Below are 21,319 nucleotides of genomic sequence, written 5' to 3'. Positions count from 1 at the left end.
GTGATGTTCTCAATAAACAAGGCTATAGCTCTAAATGACAATCTCAGAGTTTAGTTTGTATGATGTCGCTCTTCTCAAATGTGTTTGCGAGGGGCAGCCAATCAGAAGAACTAACGTCACTTAAAGGGGGAGGAGCAAGAATAGTTTAAGAAACCCAGGAATCATTGCGAGGTCCGAGGATGGAAGTAGACGTGGAAATGAGCGGAATAGTTCTCCTTCACAATAAAGTGTGAGACGTTCTGCTTTGTAGACGTCGAATGAATGACAACAAACTCAGTTTAATAAACATTTTGATCGAACTCAAAAGTTGAAAATGGAAAAATCACAGTAATAAAAATAATCATTACAGTATGTACAACTTCAATGGCTGCCTAGACAAATATAATGCTACTAATCCTAAAACATGAATCTGGGACTAAAGAGCTGCCACTGAAAAATGAACTTGGCACCAAAGTGGATTCATCAGAAACGCACAAACAGTCTATAATCGTCCTGTTGGAAACGAATCCCATGAAGCTTTTATAGCTTCCGCCTCTACACCGCAGAGGGGCCCAGTGTGCAGACATCGTGTCCTATTCTAAAATACTTGATCCAAGACATAACCAACCCTTCCTTATACACACTCGCGGTGCTTTCATGATCGATGTGTTACTGAGAGGCGGAGCAGTATGTTTGATTCATTCATTCACAGAAAATGCAGAACAGTAGCAGGTTTATCCGGACTTGTTTCCAAATGAGGCTCGAAGACGATGCGTTCATGTGCCCTAAATCCCAGCGCGTTTTTTTTCCTTTCAGCGTTCGCTGCTCCATCAATCCTAAATATATGGATCAGGCACAGAGATGTGACACACGCAGATGGGTATGCTTGTGTGGAACCAGGTGCAAAGCATCACAAAGATGGATGAAGGTGCTGGAAATGAAAACGCCGTCACGAGATCTTCCTGCGTATATGCAAATAAAGACAGGCGGCAGTGATTTAACGTGGAGCCTCCGCGTCTCCACCGAGCTCCAGACTTCCTGTTCAAACTGCACCACTTATTTTTCATTGCTACCTGGACCACATTCTGCATCTCAAATCAGTCTCTCCATGGGCGGCGGCTGCGTGATGCTCCACATCTCCACCCGCGACCCGTCCTTCTCCTGCCGGCTGGGACTGTAGGTGCCGTGGGTGGCGCGGCGATTTAGGGCTACTACCGCACCCACAGAGGTCAGGACGATGGCCAGCAACAGGACGACGGACCCCAGACTGATAGACAGCAAGAGGTCAGAGGTCAAACCCTCCGAGGTCAGCTGAGGAGAAGAAAGACAAGGACGAGTCAGGGAGAGAGAGAGAAAAACGGCTCGTGCCAATGTTTTTGAGAACACATGCTTTATTCCCCCGCCTCCATTTCTCACACACTCCCTTCCTCTCCTGACTCCTTTACGCTACACCAGGCGCTCCAAGTGTGCTGCCAAAGTGTTGATGGATGTGTTTCCCAGCTCAGCAGGTGGGTTGCGACCACCAGGAGCCTCGAGTTGCCGCGGACTCAAACCTCCCTCCGTCTGCCGCCTCTCTCGCAGTTTGGCTGGCGCGAGCGTCAGCCCCAGCATCGCCACCGCGATTGCCAAGCCAACCAGATACGGTGCCAGCACGGCGGTCACCGGCGAGCTGTGTGGAGCACGCTCCGTCTGTGAAGGATCACACACACACAGGCGCAATCTTTGCCGAGGATCCCATCAGCACACACACACGCGCCCAAAATAATTCGAGCAAACATACGCACACAGCTCCTTCAAAGCAGCACTGAAAGCTGCAGAGTCTGAGTTGTATCTGTGGACTTAGATAAGAATATTAGCAAGTCATCAAAGTCAGACTTGTGGTCGTTTGAGCCTCACACACATGCAGAATGCAGCATCTTGCACGCAAACGCACAGAAGCCGCTCACCAGTCAGACCCCACCGAATCAGGATGTGCTTAAACTTTCCAGCAGGGGGAAGCTGAGCAGCAGATGCCCTTAAACCTACATCAGCTGTGCTGGTTGGTGTGATAGTTGTGATTCTCTGAGCGCCTGCTACAACAGCACAACAGCTGTAAGTCTCACTCGGTAACACTTGCTGACAGCATCTTCATAACCGACACGCGGGGCTGCGAAAAATTATCTCAGAAGTCAGCAAACTTTACAGCGAGCAATCAACATGGAAACATAATTCTAATAAAAACACAACCATCCGTATCCCGAGGCAAAAAATAACTTCTGCGCTCACGCTTGATGCTGTAGACATTAGTTTCTTCCCCCCTCGCTACAGGTTCTTTGTTGACTCCTGGAAAGTGCTTACCTGTCACTGCAGCACACTCGCCTGTCAGAGCGAGTGTGACACAAGCGAGCTGGAGCAGCCTGCAGCCAGGACCCGCCATCAGTCACCGACTGCCACACACAGACCCAGAGATGTCTAACTAACCAGTCTCTAAGGTACGTGTCGAGGCCACCCTGAAGCCTCTGCAGAGCGGCTCCGCACACAGAGACGGCGGCAGCAGTGCTTCCCTGCTGTCAGCACTATCAGCCTGCTGTGTGTGTGTGTGTGTGTGTGTGGCTGCCAGATAAGCTGCCCTCATAGGTTTCTGTGAAGAAGACCCAACTTGTGTGAATGCCACCAGCTCTCTGCTGAAAGTGCACTTCAGCGCCAGATGCTGCTTTTTTGCTGGCAAAGCACATTTCTTCCTCTGTGCTTATCTCGCGCTCCAAGGATGGCCACATCAGTGCCGACGCTGAAAAACTGCCTCCCATTTCCTCCCCCCGAAACTACCTGCGCTTGCAGAGGACACACACACACGCACGCACACACACACACACACACACACACACACACAGACTTGTAAAAATACAAGATGGAAGAGAGCAGGTGTACACGGAGAGGCCACTGCATGCACAGAAGTATGTGAGGATTACCCTGGTAATCTTCAGGACACTGAGGCTGGAGGAGTCGCAGACGCATGTGTGACCAGATCCCAGCACCGTCTGACATGTTCCAACCTACAGATACAATAAACTATCCATATGACCTAATTATCATTTAGTCCCATTATATTTATATTTCCAACCCTCTTGTTAAGAAATTATAACAAGTATAAAAGGAAAGCGTTGTTCTCATGGTGATGGTCTTTACCTACTACTGTGTTCTGTTACCGTCACTGTTACGTCAGCTGCTCTGTCTGGTAATAGCTTTTAGCTTTCAGTGTATCCATAGATTTACCTTTTTATAGCCGTAAATGACTATTTTAGCTATTTTATGCAGTTATTTCACCTTATTTGCCTCATGTTTGAAATGTAAAAATAATTTTAGCAGAAATAGATGTAAATTTCCCAGGATGTACTAATTTAATTTCCTTTGTGGTAGTTTTCCATTATATTCATCTATATCTGCAAAGACTTGACTTTCCCTGGTAAGTACGGCATTAAACATTCATTTAACTATAATTTAAAGCCTTCCCTTCATACACATTGGTCATTCATTCAGTCAAAACACAGAGCATTATGTCAGGATGGGGAAATCTGAGGTTCGAGTGCAGCAGCAGTGCCTCTGTTACTGATGACAAATGAGAAAGTAAAACTTCCAAACAGCGGTTTTAAGACTAGATGTGAAAAACTGGGAGCCTGTCCTTCATGCACAGATACGTAAAAACGCTGTAGCTGTGCGCTGTGTTTGTGTGTTTGTGTGCACTTGTGGCTATTCTGGGATAAACTCACTCGGCATCTTGTTAAATGAGATTAAGAGTCTATGTTTGGTGTGGCAGCAACCACCTGACCTCAGTGTGTCCACTCCTTCAAACGCAAACACACACTTAGAAAATCACTGAGAAGAGTTTGACCTTCAGCTGTAATTTCTCCTAATATGGATTTTTGAAGGGAAACGGACAAAATGTGCGATTATGTGAAGAAAAAGTTAGTCGAGAGAAACAAAGAGAGGACAGACGAGTACAAAACAATCAAGGCTGAAAGGTTTTTATTTGACAAGAACAAACAGAGACGACAGGCAGACGGGACACAACGATGGATTATGATGGAGGAAACAGACAAACAAGAAGTTACATGGATCATGCAGCATGATGTCAGCACAAGACTGAAAGACAAACAATAAACACACAAAAGTCTACAGTGAGAGAGAGAGACATACAAAATGCAACGAAACGGTGACCACAGCAGCGGTAAATGTTGATAGGAAGCATTGGAGCGGGGCCACGAGAGAATTTAGGCTTAAAATATCTGCGGCTCAGACAGCAAAGTGTTTTAGAGACGAAAAACTCCTTCTTTGGTACGAAACAGCACACAGTAGTCAGTCAGTCAGTCGGCGCAGTGCTCTGAACGCACATCAAGAACAAAGCGAGACATCTTGTTGTCTTCTAGCCCCTCTAGGTGCCTTTGTAACTACAACACTGTTTTTCATAGTTCACAAATGGATCCGCACGGAGCTCCCAGAATCCAGTTCAGACGAGACTGACAGGATAGCTTCACGGAGGAACAGTATAAATAACTCCGGTATCCGTAATGTTCCTCACCTCACCGAAAAGTGCTTCCCTACACGAAACAATAACCCTCAGATTCATCTGTTTTTTCTCTGTACTGTCGGTCTGGACTATGTCCTGGACACGGTGAGGGAAACGTGACAGGTGATGCCAAGAGGATTGTGATTGGTTATGACCTTTAGCTGCGACGAAACACCATCACCTCGTCTGTGATACTGTTTCTTATCATCTACTGCAACATGTACGTTTAATAATATGCATATATGCAGGTACATAACTATATTTAATAAGGTGCCGCTTATTTAATAGTATAATTTTAAGGCACAAGTCGTTCTGTGGTAACAGACTAGAGAAATCCCCGTTCTGTGGAGTGTTTTGGATTATAGCCCGATCAATCAATCGCCCATTTGAAAGCACCCTGACTCAGTCGTTTCCTCCCCAGTCCACCTCTGGCTCGTCGTCCAGCCTGAGGATCAGGTAGGAGAGCAGCTGGAAGAGGTTCTGCCACAAGAGCAAAGCCACGTAAAAGTAAATGTCGCTTACGTCCGTCTGGCACACGTCTCCGGCGTAGCTCATGTCGCACACGCAGACAAACTTGTTGATGAGGTTGCGGCAATAGCCTCCGTTCAGACACGGGTTGGACTTGCACTCGTCGACCTCCTGCTCGCACCTGAAACCACAGCATGACGGAAGAACTCAGACCACAGCCACACTTCAATGAAATGCAGATAGAGTCCACAAATTCTATTAACGCTCTATTGTTCTTAAACCTGGTGTAACATTGGATAGTTCCCAAAAGTTCCCAGCATTACATTAGGGGAAAAGAGGTAAGAGAATCTGCACCATTTATTTATCCTGTTTGGGTGGAGGAGGCACTAATATCAAGCATGACGTGAGACACTACACGGATCAAAGAAACTGCACAGGAGCTGCTCGGCCATGGAAGCCCGAGCCGGAAGCGCCCGAGCCGGAAGCGCCCGAGCCGGAGGAATCTTGCACGCAGATTTTGTGCCGATATTAATGTCAGAGGAGATTTGGAAGCGTTGGAGACTTTTACGCACAAAAGCTTCAGCGCTCTGCGACTTGGCTTGGTGATCTGTGACTTTACGTCGTTTGCCACTTCACAGATGAGTTGCTGTAACTTGCAGTAATTCCACAATCTGACATGGTGACAATATGTATTTGTCTTGTTTCCTACCGGTGCCCGATGAAGCCTGGTGGACAGTCGCAGGAGAGCTCGCGGTCGGTGCAGTTGCCTCCATTGAAGCAGGTGTAATTTCTGGTGTCATCGCCGCACACAGAAACAGGAAGCTTTGGCCTTCTGTTGGAAAAGTTTAAAGCACAACTTTGTCAGTCTGTAGCTCGCATTGAGATGTTCAGCAGATTTGTTTCGCTGGCTTTATGTTTGCCGGAAGCAGAAGAGATGGCCGAGCGGGAGGTGCATTATTCAGCCTCCTGCTGTTCCCCACAGGGGAGACAAAGACTTAAGAAGCGACCAGGATAATAAGATTATAGCCCTCTGGCAACGAGTCACCAGCAGGACGTCAAATCACACGTGCAGGAATGAAAAAGCCAACTTCTTTCTCTTTGGCCTCTGTAACCTTCTGTTTGCCTCGAGCAACAACAGCTCTGCCGGCAACTTGAAGCTCATCCCTCAACGGTTACAAAACACACTCTCATTTGAACAATTTGATCATTTTAAACTACAGCTGTCACTCATTTGAAAAAGTGGTTGGCTCACTTTTAAAAGTGCTAATATTTGCCTTTGCTTTGCATTTTGTTCCACAAAAAAAAAAGCGAGGGAAGGCTTCATAGCTGACATTTGAGAGACAAATATCTAACAGGAAACAAACACCTGGGAACACGTGAAAAATAAAATAATAATAGTAAAAAAAGCCACCAAAAAACAACAACTCACACATTTCTGACAACAATGTACCACGGAATTTCTTCAACGCGTTCGCTGCAGAGGAAACAGAGAGAAAGATGGTGAGGGGAGGAAGAAAGAGGCGCAAACAAACGAGACAAACAAAAGGAAGTCGTTTTCACACACAAACTTTAAAGCAGCCTGGATGTTCCCAGTAAAGGGAGATAGCTTGACTGGTGTGGCTTGCTTAGCGAGACACTTGCAAAGGTGTGCAAGAAACAAAAAAACGGAGGCAAAATGCAAGAGGCTGTGTGTTTACAGGATAAATGCTTGGAGGCGTTCCCCCCGCTGGGTCTCAGAGGCGAACGCGAGATGACAGAGGGGGAAAGAAACTGGCGCTGAACCAGAGAGCCTTGTGTAGTGAGCAGACTGGGGCCTTTTTCTGGCTGACACTAGAATAGAAATGCAGCTTCTGAGGCGCTCACCGCAGGCGTGGTTGAAATGCTGAACAGAGGCAGAGATGTGGAGACATTTGCTGTGAAGAATTGTGTTTGTGTTGTGCTGCAGTCCCCTGTTGGTGCAATTTTGTAGCATTTATTTGTGCATTTTGTGTTTCTAACCACAGCTTTCACTGCACTTCACAGACAAAGTCATCTTTGAAGAGTGAAATATTAATAAGGGGATTTCTTTCCCTCTTTGCTCATCTGCATTTTGCACACCCGCCCACTAACGTTTTATTTCACTCTGTTCTGCTTCGCTGCTTTACGACTTACCTTAGCAAACAGCTAAACTTACTTGCAGAGAGGTCCGGTGTAGTTCTCCGCACAGAGGCAGGCGTACCTGTCGGGCCCGTGCAGACAGGTGCCCCCGTGGGCGCACAGGTGGTTTTTGCACATGTCAGCCTCTTCCTCGCAGTTCGCGCCCGCGTAGCCAAGCTCACAGGTGCACTCGTAGCTCCACCCGGCGACGCTGCAGTTGCCGTGAACGCAGGGATTCGAAGCGCAGGTGTCCAAGAAGAAGTCGCAGTGTCTCCCGGCCCAGCCCTCGGGGCAGCTGCAGTTGTACGCGTTGAAGAGGTCCTGGCATTCCCCGCCATTCAGACAAGGGTTTGGATAACACACAGAGGCCCCGCCGCAGCCGACGAGCGGCGCTTGCGGCGACGTCTGGACGAACTGCTCCTCCTGCATGCGGGGGAGGTTCACGCCAGAGGAGCCAAAGTAAGAAAGGGCGATCCCACCCAGCTCCACGGTGCCCAGACAACCGGCGAGGGACCAGCCGGTGTCGGGGGCCAGTCCCCCCAAGAAGATGTCCACCCCCTCTCTGAGGAAGTCCAGGTTGCCTCCTCGGCTGGTGGAAGTGCTGGCTTCTTCTACGTCTTCATCGAGCACCAGAGTCCACCGAGAGGTTTGCGCCCACGGTGCTGCCATGAGAAAGTGGACACTGTGCCATTCGCCGTCGCTGACACTGCTCCTGCTGCTCAGGCTGACCGTGGATACGCCCTCCTCTTCGTAGGTGCTCTGAAGCTCCACGAAGAGGAAACCATCTTGGATGGAGACCGTGATGAAAGCGGAGCCCTCCTCGGCATGTAGGATCGCTGCATTACGCTTCCGTGTGCGCAGGTTTAGGGAGAGGCTTGTCAGGTTGCGGGATATGCGACCGTTCCCCCGGTAGGACAGCACGGTGCTGTCGTTCAGGAAAGTTGCATTGGAGTAACCTAGGAGACGAGGACACAATACCTGCCGTGGATATTTGCACAATGTTCACTTCGTCATAAATGTTTTTGTTGTGTTTTAGTTGGCATGTCATTTACCGAGCACTGATTTCCTGAATCAAAATAGTAAACCTGTCAGTGTGGGGTGGGGGGACTGATCCAGCGCTACACTGTATCAGCGTGACAATATTATGTAAAAATAACGGTTTTCATTAGATACACTTAAATCTAAAATCCTGAGATAATCACAAACACTTTTTATTCCAAGATGTTTGAACACGACTCTGCTGGCTGTATTTCCATAGACCAGCAGGCTGCTGAGTGTCTTTAAACACAGCTACTGATGTGTGATTTTCACCAGTTTATCACAGTTAATCGCTGCATTATGAGAAACAGACTGCATGTAATGGCCAACCAGACCCCGTTCAATCACAGACTGATGACAGACTGACTCCGCCTTAGTGTTGGCGTGCTCGACAATCTCAGTGAAGTTTATCTTATTGGATAAAACAAATACTGACAAAGTTTGTGGATATAATTTGATGTTGAAAAAAGGTGATAAATCACAAAATGTTAAAAACTGTAAGTGAACTGCGAGAATATCGTATTGTGGGGTGTCTGATGACTCCCACCTTTAGTCGGCAGTATTACAGTATGACAGCTACCTGTCTGATAACAGTATTTACTGGAAATACAAGCAGTAAATATCTGTATCTCTGTAATAATGGAGACACACAGCAAATCATCACTAATTCCAAAAAGAGGATAAGCTGGCATCAGACAGATCCTACTTTACGGATCACATAGGGAATACTGTGTGGGCAGATTAAGCCCACTATATAACAGCGTTGAGTCACTTGGTTACATAGTAGCCAATTAAGACCATAAAGGCTAATTAAACAAACAAGGTCAAAGATTCGGTAACGTACATTCACTGGGCTCTTACGTAGCAGAGAAACACTTTTAGCCCAGAATACTGGATCCCACTTATGCAAAAGGAAATCATTCAGAGCTTATCGTTCAGTGCGGTGTCTGTTTATTACTCTCGACCTTGGCTTTGCCTTTGAAGGCAGTTGGACTTGACTTGGCACCACTTCAAGTGACTTTAAAACAGCTCTGCTTTTGTAACTGACGAATCCTCGAAGGTCACTCACATTCATAGCCGTGGTTCAGCATCCTGCACTCTGCATCTGTGGGGCATGGGGACAGCTCGCACCACTTCACCTCTTCACAGCGCCGCCCTGATGTGTTGGGGGGGCAGGTACAGGTGAAGTCGTCCCACTTGGAGTAGCACATCCCCCCGTTGAGACATGGATTCCTCTGACAAAGAGATACGGGGAATTTGTTTTAGGTTTGTGCTACGGATTTGATTTCAGAATTACAATATAGATTTAATATCTGTGTAATGTCCACACGTACTACACCAACACTGTGTGCAGGGTGTTCACTCACACTGCAGACGTTGTCTCCAGAACACCCCACAGTTACGTTCTCCATGATCTCAAGAGGATAAGATCTCACTGTAGTGTCCAGCCCAAAGAACTGCAGCCTCCTGTCGCTGATCCTCAGGTCCTGAACGCAGCCTTTGAAATATCCACCGAACGCCGCGGTCTCCTTCGCCTCCAGCAGACCTCCCACATACACCGTGTCACCTGCTTGGACACTGACCGGCCTCACCTCCACACGCCCCTGTTCCTGAGCCCCCACATACAGCACGATAAGACCATCCGCCGCCACCTCTACGCTCACAAAGTGGGCTTCCCCATCGTCAATCGCATCCGCTGACTTCAGGCTTTTGTATTTATCGAGCTGAACTGAGACCTCGCCACCTTCCAACCACACGTGCAGGTAAGCGTTGCTGCTGTTGGCAAGCACCAAGAGGAGCCCGCCGCTCCTCCGCGTGCGCAGGAAGAAGGAGATGGAGAAGTTGTCGACCAGGTCATCAGTGACGGTGAACGCTGCAAAACTGTAAGCGTCCTCGTTCCCGAAGCGGGCAGTCACATGTTCTGCAGAAAGCAACAAAGGGGTGAACAACAAGTGAGCTGGATGAATGTCGGTACATAAAAAGACCTTTAGAGCTTTTCAGCTCGTCAGCACTGTGAAAGAAGGAGTCTGTGCTTTTTATCATTGGATCAGGTGAAAAGTTCTGATTTCTCCATCTGTCTTCTGAAATCTGCAGTATTGAACAGCTGAGGGTTTTTTCCACATAAAGACATTCTTATTGGTCAACGCTAAGCTCTCTTAACAATGAGTCTATCGGGTGGAAGTTTAGGCCTGTCAGCACTTTCCACCCTAATCTAAAAAACGTGTATATGTTAGCAGGTTTGAGTAGGTGTTTGGTTGATGTGCAAGTAAATGTTGGTCTAAATCCGCCCATCAGTAATCTTCTTTGAAAGACTCAACAGTCTTTGAAGCAGCCATGGAGGGAAAACTGTTCAAACCTGTAACATATTTATTGTTCAGGTCATGATGTATCGATCGCAGCAGCCATTGGTTTACCGAGCACTCGCTATTTTACAGTCTGGCATTTCCTTGCATGTCAGTCCCAAAATAGATTGCCTTAATCTAGTTCTTCACATAAGAGGATCTTCCCCCTTAGCGTGACTTTTGACAGACTTCATCTCCGACCTCGTGTCTCCTGACTCACCCAAGCAGCTAAAGGTGCTTTTAGTGCGCCACTTTTGGAATTTGATAAGTGAGACTCTGAGTTCTTTCCTGCATGCCCAACAAGTGGGTTAAATCCCCCCCGTGTCGTACGGTTGCAAACTTACCCTCCTCACAGTCGTGCCCCTCATAAGGCCTGGCACACCGGCACTCGTAGCTCTGCCACATGTTTACGCACTCTCCTTTGTTTTGGCACGGCACATCCAGGCAGCGGTCCCTGTAGCTGCAGCCCGGGGACACGTTGACAGCTGAGTCGCTCAGCCACTGCTCGGGGATGACGAGCTGCCAGTCCACAAACACGTCCCGCATGCATCCGATGAATGGAGTAAACGCATCGTACTCGCTGAGGCCGCTCGAGTCTCGAGGCATTCCTCCAATAAAAGTGCTCTGAGGGGATGAAACAAACCCCACCAGCCAGCTTTGGACTGCGGCCGCTTTGTGGCACGACTGGCTCGCACACCCCACAGCATCATCTAGTAGTTTAAGGCTTAGCACCCAGTTTCCAAGCACAGCCTCTACAGAATACCACTTTCCATCTGTGACGTTGTGCGGAAGCTCGAGAACCTGGCTCGGGCTTTCCGCCCCAGCAGAGGCCTCCCTCCTCAGCGTGAGACGCAGCTGCCCCCCCTCCAGCTCCAGGCTCAGCTGCAGACCGCTTGTGATGGTGTGAAACAACAGAGCTCTAGGCAGAAAAGTCTTGAAGCTGAGAGTGATGTTGCAAGTCACTTCAGTATCCACTAGGGGGCTCTCCAGCAGCAAGTAACCTTTGCGCTCGAAGGTAAAAGCTGTAGGGGTCATACAGAGAGGCCCGGCGTACCCAGGTGAGCAGGAACAGGTGTATCCATGAGTCCCATCCAACAGGAAAGGAGAGCAGGAGCCTTGGTTCTGGCATTCATGGCCTTCACAACCCACTAACTTCACATCGCAGTTAACACCTCCGTAGAGGATGCCATCACGACTGGGCTTGAGGCAGTGGCAGGTGTAGCCCCCAATGTGACCCTCGCATCTGCCCCCATTCTGGCACGGATTGGGCTCGCACTGGTTTATCACCTCCTGGCAGAGGGAGCCTGTAAAAGAGGCACACAGCACAAACACATACACACAATTAAACACTGTTACTACAGCTGTTATATAACAACAGACATGTTTCCAGGTATAAATGAGGTTCTGGATTATTATTCCCACTACACTTGTCTCCCTGTTTACCACTCATGGTACCAGGTAAACTATCTTCTGCAGTCAAGTGAGCCCACCTGACTCTCAGCTGTTAAACATCAACACACCTGCTTTGTTTTTTGCCCTCTACACCACCCTGACACCACAGCACAGCTTCCTCTCTTTACGTTTGTACGTACAGCTCTACGCACATGCTGTAGGTGGTCTCAGCACGTGAAATTTGCTGCTTCGGTCAAATTCAATCAGTCACAAGTTACTTGTTTTGATTAGGCAATAAGCAAAGATGACAGACAAGTGTAACTCAATGTGTATTATGTAATACTAAAGCTACTGGTACAAGTACCGCTGTTACCTGTTCCAAGCAACCAAATCCCCAAAATCCACGGCGCAGGTGTCCACATCATGCCGTCAGGTTTCCCCCCAGAAAAGCCTCAAAGTTGTCTAACAGCACCATGTTATGTGGTGTGTGTGTGTTTACGGGTCCCCGCGGTGGACGCCTGATCCTTGTCTGCTTCTCTAAAGCATGAAGGGCTGAATAGCTCCAGTCAGGAGACCAGAAAAGCCACATCCCCGGGGATTAAGCTAATGCTATTTGGCCACCTTACTGAGTCAGTGCCCCTGCAACTTGCAGAGTCCATTTCTAGAACACAGTCTCAGCAGGCATCAGCTCACACTTCGTACCGACGCCCCCGGATCAAGCAGTCTTGCGCAAGCAGAATTTGAAGCTTTTCCAACAGAAAGAAAACTTTAATTTGATGAAACAAGCCCGCTGCTGTTTCCCTCAGAAACGCCAACACTTACTTTATATTGTTATGTTACCGCTTAAGTAACATACGGTCAGTTGTACCTACTCACCAAATATTCTACATTTATTTTAGATTTAGTTAGTGTGACAAAGTGTGTTTGTGTGTGTTTTTAAACTACCACCAGGGGGCACCAAAGCGAGCACATTTCAGCACCTGACAGCTGTTCATGCTGTCATTTTAATCTGGGCATAAACGCTGTCCATGGTCCTGTTTCTGGATCCATCTGAAGACACCGCGTATTTCTTCATCTTCATTTCTTCAAGCTGATCTTGCTTTTTCTGATCAATTAACTCTTTAAAAAGTGGAACCGTGCGAAGGCATGTATATCTTTTAGATCACTGCCCTCAATTAACATGGTTTGTTAATGATTACAAGCTCTTTATTCAGATGCCACATTACAGTTATGAACAGAATAATTCGTTTAGTGCTTCAATGTTATGCTCGATCACGTCTGAATTCTCAGAGAAGTTCAACATGCCGGCTCAAAATTTATGAATCAGCACAACTTTGGTGATTTTTGGAGGTCGGTCATTATGAACACAGGTCCATTCGTACGTGTCAGAGTCCAAGTCTTTCAAACCGTGATTGATTGAGATATGACCGGATCAGTTTGTCAAACGAAAATGACCTACCTGTTGTTCCTGGGGGACACCTGCAGATGTAACCTGCAGACTGTTTGCGGTCATAGCTTTCAGGCAGAAGAGGCTCACTGCCATACAAGGCATGCCAAGATCTCTCAATGCAGCTGCCGCCATTTCTGCAAGGGCTGCTGCCACACTCATTGATGTCTGTCTCACAATGACGGCCCTCAAACCCTGGAACGAGGAAGGATATTTAATGTGATCAACATTACATATGATGTTCGTTAAAGACAACACGGGGACAGGCTGTTCTGGACAGAGCTTGTTGTTTTTCAGGTGTGAATAAGTTCAAATGCCTCAGTGTCCTTGTTTATTATTCTCCACATTATTTGACCAAGAGAAGAGCTTCCTTTACCAGGCCAGCATTCACAGGTGTAGTTCCCTCCATTGTCCTTACAGATGGCGCTATTAAAGCAGGGTTCAGAGTAGCAAGGCGGTAGCGGTGTCTCACAGTGTGGGCCGGTGAAGGCTGTTTGAGAGCAGTCACAGCTGTAACTGAGACAATCACATAACAAGACAGTCGGGGTTTGTAATTTATATTAATAAAGTTATTTAAAACATTTCCTTTGCTTTGTTTATAGATCTCATTAGAAGCTACTCATTTTTGAAAGACCACACTACTTACTCATTCACTCCGTCTATACACAGAGCCCCGTTTTGGCAAGGGTGCTCTTGGCACTCATCAGTGTTGATTTCACACCGTTGTCCTTGGAAACCGGTGAGACAGGTGCAAGTGAAGCCACCAACGTAGTCATGGCAACTGCCTCCGTTGAGGCATGGCCGTGACTGACATTCGTCAATCTGGATCTCACAAGTAGCACCTGTGAACATCAAAGCGGTACAGATGTCAGAGGGCAGGCGAGCCTGAGGGCAGAGGGTGGAAACGAAGAAAGCTTTCATGTGGACTGCTGTGCTGTGCTGTGCTGTGCTGTGCTGTGCTGTGCTGTGCTGTGCTGTGATGTCAGGATTGCTCTTTTATCTCATAGCAAAGCTTTTTGTTGTTTTCCCAAAAACACTCAAACTATGGAAGGGAAAACAACATATGCAATGTTTCCTTTATGTATCCCTAAAAAAAAAAGGTGATTAATGCTCTCAGGGTCCATTCAACAGCTACTAACATTTATGGCATTTAATATAGACAGAACACATTTAAACTGGGGTAACACATTTTTGACACTGTTTTCTTGAATAACTAAAACTGTGTAGGATTCTTTAGTTCCCAATAACATATTTTAGGATTGAAATGATGTGGCTTTACATAAAGATGCTGACCTGTGAAACCAGGAGAGCACAGACAGGAGAATCGACCCACTCTGTCCTCACAGGTTCCTCCGTTCCTGCAGGGCTGTGAAGCACACTCGTTCACATCAATCTGACAGTGAGAACCCTGAAAGCCCGGCACGCAGAAACAAGAGTAGCTATCGCCACGGGTTCGACATATCGCCTGGTTCTGGCAAGGGTTTGGGGAGCACTGGTCCACAATTTGAGGCAGCTTGTCCAGAACAGCACCTGAGAACAGATGGTGATTTTATATATGAGAATACAACATTATTATTAACACATGTAAAACCCAATACATGCAGTGCTGTGTAGGACAATTTTCCTCCTTTCTCTGTTTGCATATTTGTTTCACAGCTGAGCAAATACAAAATGCAGTTTTTAAATAAAGATTTCATTTAAAAAGTTATCCACAGCTTCATGGCGCATTGTGTAAGAGTGAAAGTAAATCTAATACCTGTTTGTGCCACCTTGGCAGCAAGAATCGCAACCAAGCCTTTGTGATATGAGCCAATGACTCTTTCACATCCCTGTGAAGGAATTTTGTTTTAATTCAGACAGATTAGAGGGGTTTTTGAGCATGAACAGTCTGTTTAAGGTTATCCCAGTTTATGATGATCAGATTTTAGTCTGTACTTTGACTAGCCCACTCCAAACTCCTCATTTTGTTCCTATTTTAGCCATTCAGGGGTCACTATGGCTACGTTCACACTGCAGGTCTTAATGCTCAATTCCGATTTGTTGATCAAATCCGATTTTTTTTGTCTGCTTGTTCACACTACAAATAAAATGCGACAGCAAAGGCGCTCTAGTGTGAACGCTCAAAGCGGCCGCGTGCGCAAAAGAAGACGTCACACACAACGCGCTCTGTTTAGACCCAGAGCAAACAGTATTGTTTGACTGATGGCCCTTAATATAAAGACTTCGGACTTTACGTTTCCCAATTTTTGCTTTAAGTTATTTTGTTATTTACATAATAATGTAAATAACCTAATAATGATCCTTATTGCTGTTTTAGAGGAGCAGTGCTTCAAAGGATAGCTGCAGATTTCTGTCAGAATCTGCAGATTATACAGTACAAATAAAATGTTCACGTTTCTCCAACGTTGTCTTCCCAACAGTTTCACTAACATCTACACGGGATGGCCAGGAAGCGTTCACCATGTCTTCTCCGGCGCTGATAATTGGCGTCTGTCTTGTGTCAGTGACGTAAAAGACGGATTTAATGCGACATGACCATCAAACAGCTGTCGCTTTCTAAAACATCGGATATGTATCGGATTCAGTACCACATACGAAAGTGACCCAGATCGGATTTGAAAATATCGGATTTGTGCCGTTCACGCTGTCACACCATGATCGGATATGGGTCGCATAGGGTCAGAAAAATCGGATTTGATGCGCTTTCGCCTGCAGTGTGAACGTAGCCTTTGTTTCAGATCCATCTGTCCATCCGTCCGTCCATCTGTCCATCCGTCCATCCATCCATCCATCCATCCATCTATCCATCCATCCATCTGTCTGTCTGTCCATCCATCTATCTGTCTGTCCGTCTGTCCATCCGTCTGTCCGTCTGTCCATCCGTCTGTCTGTCTGTCCATCCATCTGTCTGTCTGTCCATCCATCTATCTGTCTGTCCATCCGTCTGTCCATCCATCCATCTGTCCGTCCATCCATCCATCCATCTGTCCGTCCATCTGTCCATCCATCCATCTATCTGTCCATCCATCCATCTATCCGTCCATCCATCCATCCATCCGTCCGTCCATCCATCCATCCATCCATCCGTCCGTCCATCTGTCCATCCGTCTATCTGTCCATCCGTCCGTCCGTCCGTCCGTCCATCCGTCCATCCATCTATCTGTCCATCCATCCATCTGTCTGTCCATCCATCCATCCATCCGTCCGTCCATCTGTCCATCCATCCGTCCATCCGTCCATCCATCTGTCCATCCATCCGTCCGTCCATCCATCCATCCATCCATCTATCTGTCCGTCCATCCATCCATCCATTCATCCTCCATCCATCCATCAATCCGTCTGTCTGTTCATCCATCCATCCGTCATCCATCTGTCTGTCCATCCATCTATCCATCCATCCTCCTTCCATCTGTCCATCCATCCATCTATCTGTCCGTCCATCCATCCATCCATTCATCCTCCATCCATCCATCAATCCGTCTGTCTGTTCATCCATCCATCCGTCATCCATCTGTCTGTCCATCCATCTATCCATCCATCTGTCCATCCATCCATCTATCTGTCCATCCATCCATCTGTCTGTTCATCCATCCATCCGTCATCCATCTGTCTGTCCATCCATCCATCCATCCATCTGTCCATCCATCTGTCCATCCATCTATCTATCTGTCCATCCATCCATCTGTCTGTCCATCCATCCATCCGTCCGTCCATCTGTCCATCCATCCGTCCATCCATCTGTCCATCCATCCGTCCGTCCATCCATCCATCCATCCATCTATCTGTCCGTCCATCCATCCATCCATTCATCCTCCATCCATCCATCAATCCGTCTGTCTGTTCATCCATCCATCCGTCATCCATCTGTCTGTCCATCCATCTATCCATCCATCCTCCTTCCATCTGTCCATCCATCCATCTATCTGTCCGTCCATCCATCCATCCATTCATCCTCCATCCATCCATCAATCCGTCTGTCTGTTCATCCATCCATCCGTCATCCATCTGTCTGTCCATCCATCTATCCATCCATCCTCCTTCCATCTGTCTATCTGTACATCCATCTATCTATCATTCATCCACCATCCGTCTCTATCCATCCATCCATCCTCCATCCATCCGTCAATCCATCTCTGTCCATCCATCTATTCTTCCATCCATATGTCTATCTGTCCATCTATCCTCCATCCGTCTGACTGTCTGTCTATCTATACATCTGTCCATCCATCTATCCATCCGCCTATCTATCTATCATCCATCAATCCGTCTGTCCGTCCATCCATCCATCTATCCATCCATCCTCCATCCATCTGTCTATCTGTACATCCATCTATCTATCATTCATCCACCATCTGTCTCTGTCCATCCATCTATCCATCCGCCTATCTAGCTAACCATCCATCAATCTGTCTATCTGTCCATCTATCCGTCTATCTTTACATCTGTCCATCCATCCATCCAGTCTTCTTACAGCCATGTAATATCTACAACATTACTATAAAGATCCAGATTTTAAGTATTGGGTAAATGTTTATCAGTCTCGAGGCACTCCAGAAGGAATATGGGTCCAACAGTACTTCAAAACAACTGTTTGCACGAGTGCCCACTGAATGATCCTGATCTGTTTTATCTCAATCACGTCTAACACGAAGCTCTTTTATCTCTCTTTAGCTTTGATTAAAGAAAAAAATGGTTAGCAGTTGTTGTAACAAGGGCTTTAAATTCAAGGGCCTCTCAAGGCGTTGTGGCCGGCTGCCACAGAAACCAGTTTCACTGTTTGGGTTTAGCATTCCTTCTATTTCCATGGTGACAGCATCCAACCGAACATCTGAGCCATTTATTGCTCTACTCGTTATGGTGTGTTTTAATGAGGAGGATTAAACAGCACAATGACACAGCTTTGGGTTTAGCTCTCATGTCAGCATGGACATGATATAACTAGTAATTAGAGGGTAAGCACTTGATTTTCTTGTGTAACTGCAATTATAAGCAGCTGTTATCAAGTTATGCATGCCTCAAACACTTATCATCCATATTAATCTTACTCAAAAACGTTTACATTTTATTTTACAGACGTTTTTGTTTCTGTCCTCATCAGCAGCAGTCACATACAGTCACAGCTTCCATGACTGGACAACATGAGGAGACCCTTTTAGTCTGGTAGATAAAGAAATGGCTTCAGCCGAAGAAGAGGAATAAAATCACACGGTATGATTTCAGGCATAAATTCTAAATCTGTGCTGTTAGTCACTTGTGCACCCAGACAAGCTCTAAAAGTTTCACTGTGACCTGCAAAACGAAACTTTCTTTAGAATCTGTGTTAAAGCGTTGCTATTTTTCTTCCTGACTGAATTCCTCTATCATGTCTGCCTGGAGACTTACTGCCTGCAGCTTTTACATATACAAAAAAGCATCAAACATAAATAGCTACAGGCAAGGCATCTCAAAATTGTTGTACTGCAGGCAGAACAAATGAGATCCATCCATGGAGCATAAGGGGACATCATATGTACCGTTTTTCATAGTTTTTAAGAATGTGCCATGACTCTAATCAGTACATTCACACTGATATTAGATAGCATGAAAGTACTTTTTTTATTAGTGCAACTGTTTTTGTGGTTTTCAATCTTCTGTCGTTGTTTGGTTCCAGCCTTATTAGTTTGTGTTAAATTACACCGTTAGCACCTGCGTATACATCATCCAGTAACTTGTCAGTAGTCACTATATGTGTGACTGTTGCCTTTGTTCATCACAGTGCTCTTCTTTGTGTTCCAGTGCCTGCTTTACATTTATTGGACTGTCCTGGTCCTGCCTTGGGGTTTGAGACTTTCTGCCTTTTCCTGTAAGTTTCAGTCAGTTTCTTCATTAGAGCTTGCTTGAGTATCTTTCTTTTTTTCTTCTTATTTTAGAAACCACCTGCCCCCCTTGTGCCTGCACTTCTGACCTCTTGAGTAAAGGAAGCCAGGGAGGTGTTGTCCTTTAAGCCCTGACCTAGGAACTCTCGACCTGACCAGATTAAGGACTTGCTTTACACTCCTCATTACCTCCTTTGTTTTGGGAGAAAGTCTACAGAATTGTTTATTGTGTGTGTGTGTGCAGAAAGGGCCCACGGCGTCTGCACGACAGCTGTCGTGAGCTTGACGATTTGAACAGCCCATACTGTCTTAGCAGGAAGTCATTTGAAATTCAGTAGATCAATTTGTGGGGAAGCTGAAATTCGGTCACTGTTGCTGAATCAACTCAAATTTTACTCATCCTAAAACTGAGTTTGCTGCAGTACCAGGTGGCTTTTGGACCCTGTTCTTGTCTTGTTCTATCTCTCTCTCTACGTTGTTCCACATTACTGGTTAACTTCTCTCTTTTAATCATTTCGGCTGTGTTTGCTGCCAGGGTTCTTCCCTATGTTTCCTGTGTTTGCCTTCTTTATCTCTTACTAAACTCCTGTTGTTATCAAAGTTATCAAAGCCTAACAATCTTTCTTTTTTTTGCAACAAACTTGTCTGCTTCTTTTGTGTTTATATTACTATTGCACAGGCTGGAGTCTATAAATACAGTCCTGCTGATATGAGCAGAGATTTTACAATAATATTCACACACCCTTAAAGAGCACAATCAGGCTCAGAGACTATTGAGGCTCAGAAGAGCGCAATTAGGCTCCACTTGGCGCAATCTTTTTAAAATCAGCTATCATTTATCTGTCATTGGCGGAGGTCAATCAGTTTCACAGCCAGCCAGCAGGACTCTGCAGGAGCAGCTTATACATGTCTAGACTTGGACCGGGGGGGTATGATGGAGATCGAGCATATTCCCTGACCACATTACATACCATATTACAACAAATATTGATATGTTATAGACTCTGAAACAATCATTCTGACAGTTATTTCAGTTATATTAAAAATGTTATATTGGTAGTATAATTGGAATGCATTGAAATGGCAACAGGTGGTTCCCATTTCACTCTTTATTCAGCTCACTGTATTCAGTCTATATCCTGAGGCCGAGTTCAGCGTATTCAGAGCCATTTGTGTCTGTTTGAGATACAGCTCCAGCCAACTGCACATCCCCTCCCACAGCATGTAAGGCTTTTTTCATATGCAAATACCTCCCAAGGGTCTTTGTGTGGACCTATCTGCAGGCCCTTAAATGGCACATGCGTGGCACCTGACATCTCCTGATGCACGTTGCTGGTGTATGCATCTGTTTGTTTCGGCGGTGATAAGAATGCTGCTATTTGGTGTTTTCGACAGGAGCAGAGACAAATAGCATCCTCTTTTGTCCCCCTCCCCAAACCCACCCCCAGTCTCCCCACCCCGTTCATGGGTCACTATGCTTGTTAGATCTCTTTTAGTCATCTTTAGCTTTTCAATCCTTAGAAAATGTGCAGAGATTAGTGTAGTCAGTGATGTCACCGCTCAGTCTTGTAATTAAAATTCTTAGCATGGTCCGGTTGAAATGCAAGCCCACCAATAAACTCAGATTCAACACAGCTTGTAAAAGTACGATTATAATCATGCAGGTTTTCTTGCTGGTTTCTGAGAATGCATTCTAAAAGAATAAATACTAGGATGTAATATTTTATCACCAGTGTCTGGTTTCATACTGGACAAGTGCAGAAATCTGGTGTGGGGCTTGAATATATCATGACAATAAACTAAACCTCGAGGTAACTGAAACTCAACTCTGACACTAATTGTCTGAAAAGGAGCAGTCACTTACCCTCTGTCGCAACCAGTGAGGAGATGAGCAGTGTGCATGAAAGGAACGCAACATGACGAAAGCGAATTAAATCCATAATCATGACAGGAAACCATCCTGTGCTCAAGTCTAGCCATACGCTGCGCTCTTACTGCAGATTGCTCCGTTTCTGCCTCGCAGTAGCGCCGTTGTCAACTCCAGATCCACTTGATGCACACTTCTCTCGCTGGAGCACCACCAAGAGCTCCCATAGCCCAGGAATAACAAAGACGGCGT

General features: G+C 46.3%; 1 protein-coding gene and 1 pseudogene across 8 annotated transcripts; one reads left to right on the top strand and one right to left on the bottom strand.

Moving 5' to 3' along the window:
* Nucleotides 1-237: 237 nt before the first annotated feature.
* crb1 (crumbs cell polarity complex component 1) lies at nucleotides 238-21,287 on the bottom strand. 7 transcript variants are annotated; one of them, XM_084910381.1, is made up of 14 exons: nucleotides 21,065-21,287; nucleotides 14,639-14,875; nucleotides 13,992-14,187; nucleotides 13,722-13,861; nucleotides 13,358-13,540; nucleotides 10,851-11,810; nucleotides 9,532-10,085; nucleotides 9,234-9,399; nucleotides 7,164-8,082; nucleotides 6,420-6,464; nucleotides 5,700-5,822; nucleotides 5,045-5,171; nucleotides 1,396-1,668; nucleotides 1,200-1,290 (listed from the first exon to the last, which is right to left on the bottom strand). In XM_084910381.1, exons 1-13 carry the CDS (start codon nucleotides 21,144-21,146, stop codon nucleotides 1,426-1,428), a joined length of 3,975 nt encoding a protein of 1,324 aa, XP_084766507.1. In that variant the 5' UTR covers nucleotides 21,147-21,287; the 3' UTR covers nucleotides 1,200-1,290; nucleotides 1,396-1,425. The 7 variants fall into 7 exon arrangements, with proteins under 7 accessions (XP_084766508.1, XP_084766506.1, XP_084766510.1 ...); XM_084910383.1 differs by lacking the exon at nucleotides 1,200-1,290 and adding an exon at nucleotides 2,928-3,011 and having other exon boundaries at nucleotides 1,576-2,784; XM_084910382.1 differs by lacking the exon at nucleotides 1,396-1,668 and having other exon boundaries at nucleotides 238-1,290; nucleotides 21,065-21,284.
* Nucleotides 14,948-20,636, top strand: LOC146368962 (uncharacterized; annotated as a pseudogene). The gene is made up of 4 exons (XR_014797320.1): nucleotides 14,948-16,155; nucleotides 16,273-16,922; nucleotides 16,964-18,553; nucleotides 19,121-20,636. The product of XR_014797320.1 is annotated as an uncharacterized LOC146368962 (transcript).
* Nucleotides 21,288-21,319: the final 32 nt, after the last annotated feature.

The sequence above is a fragment of the Perissodus microlepis genome, chromosome 17, assembly GCF_051167445.1.
Source record: "Perissodus microlepis isolate ML-2025 ecotype Zambia chromosome 17, ASM5116744v1, whole genome shotgun sequence".
In the NCBI taxonomy this organism is placed as follows: domain Eukaryota; kingdom Metazoa; phylum Chordata; class Actinopteri; order Cichliformes; family Cichlidae; genus Perissodus; species Perissodus microlepis.
Note: the sequence above shows the minus strand (reverse complement) of the source record. Positions and strands in the feature narration are given on the sequence as shown.

Coding starts and splice junctions, on each gene's coding strand:
- crb1 (XM_084910380.1), bottom strand. CDS start 21,146: ATGATTATGGATTTAATTCGCTTTCGTCATGTTGCGTTCCTTTCATGC. Junction 8,083..9,233: donor GCTGAACCACGGCTATGAAT/GTGAGTGACCTT, acceptor CTCGTCTCCTAG/GTTACTCCAATGCAACTTTC. Junction 6,465..7,163: donor TACACCGGACCTCTCTGCAA/GTAAGTTTAGCT, acceptor TTTCCTCTGCAG/CGAACGCGTTGAAGAAATTC.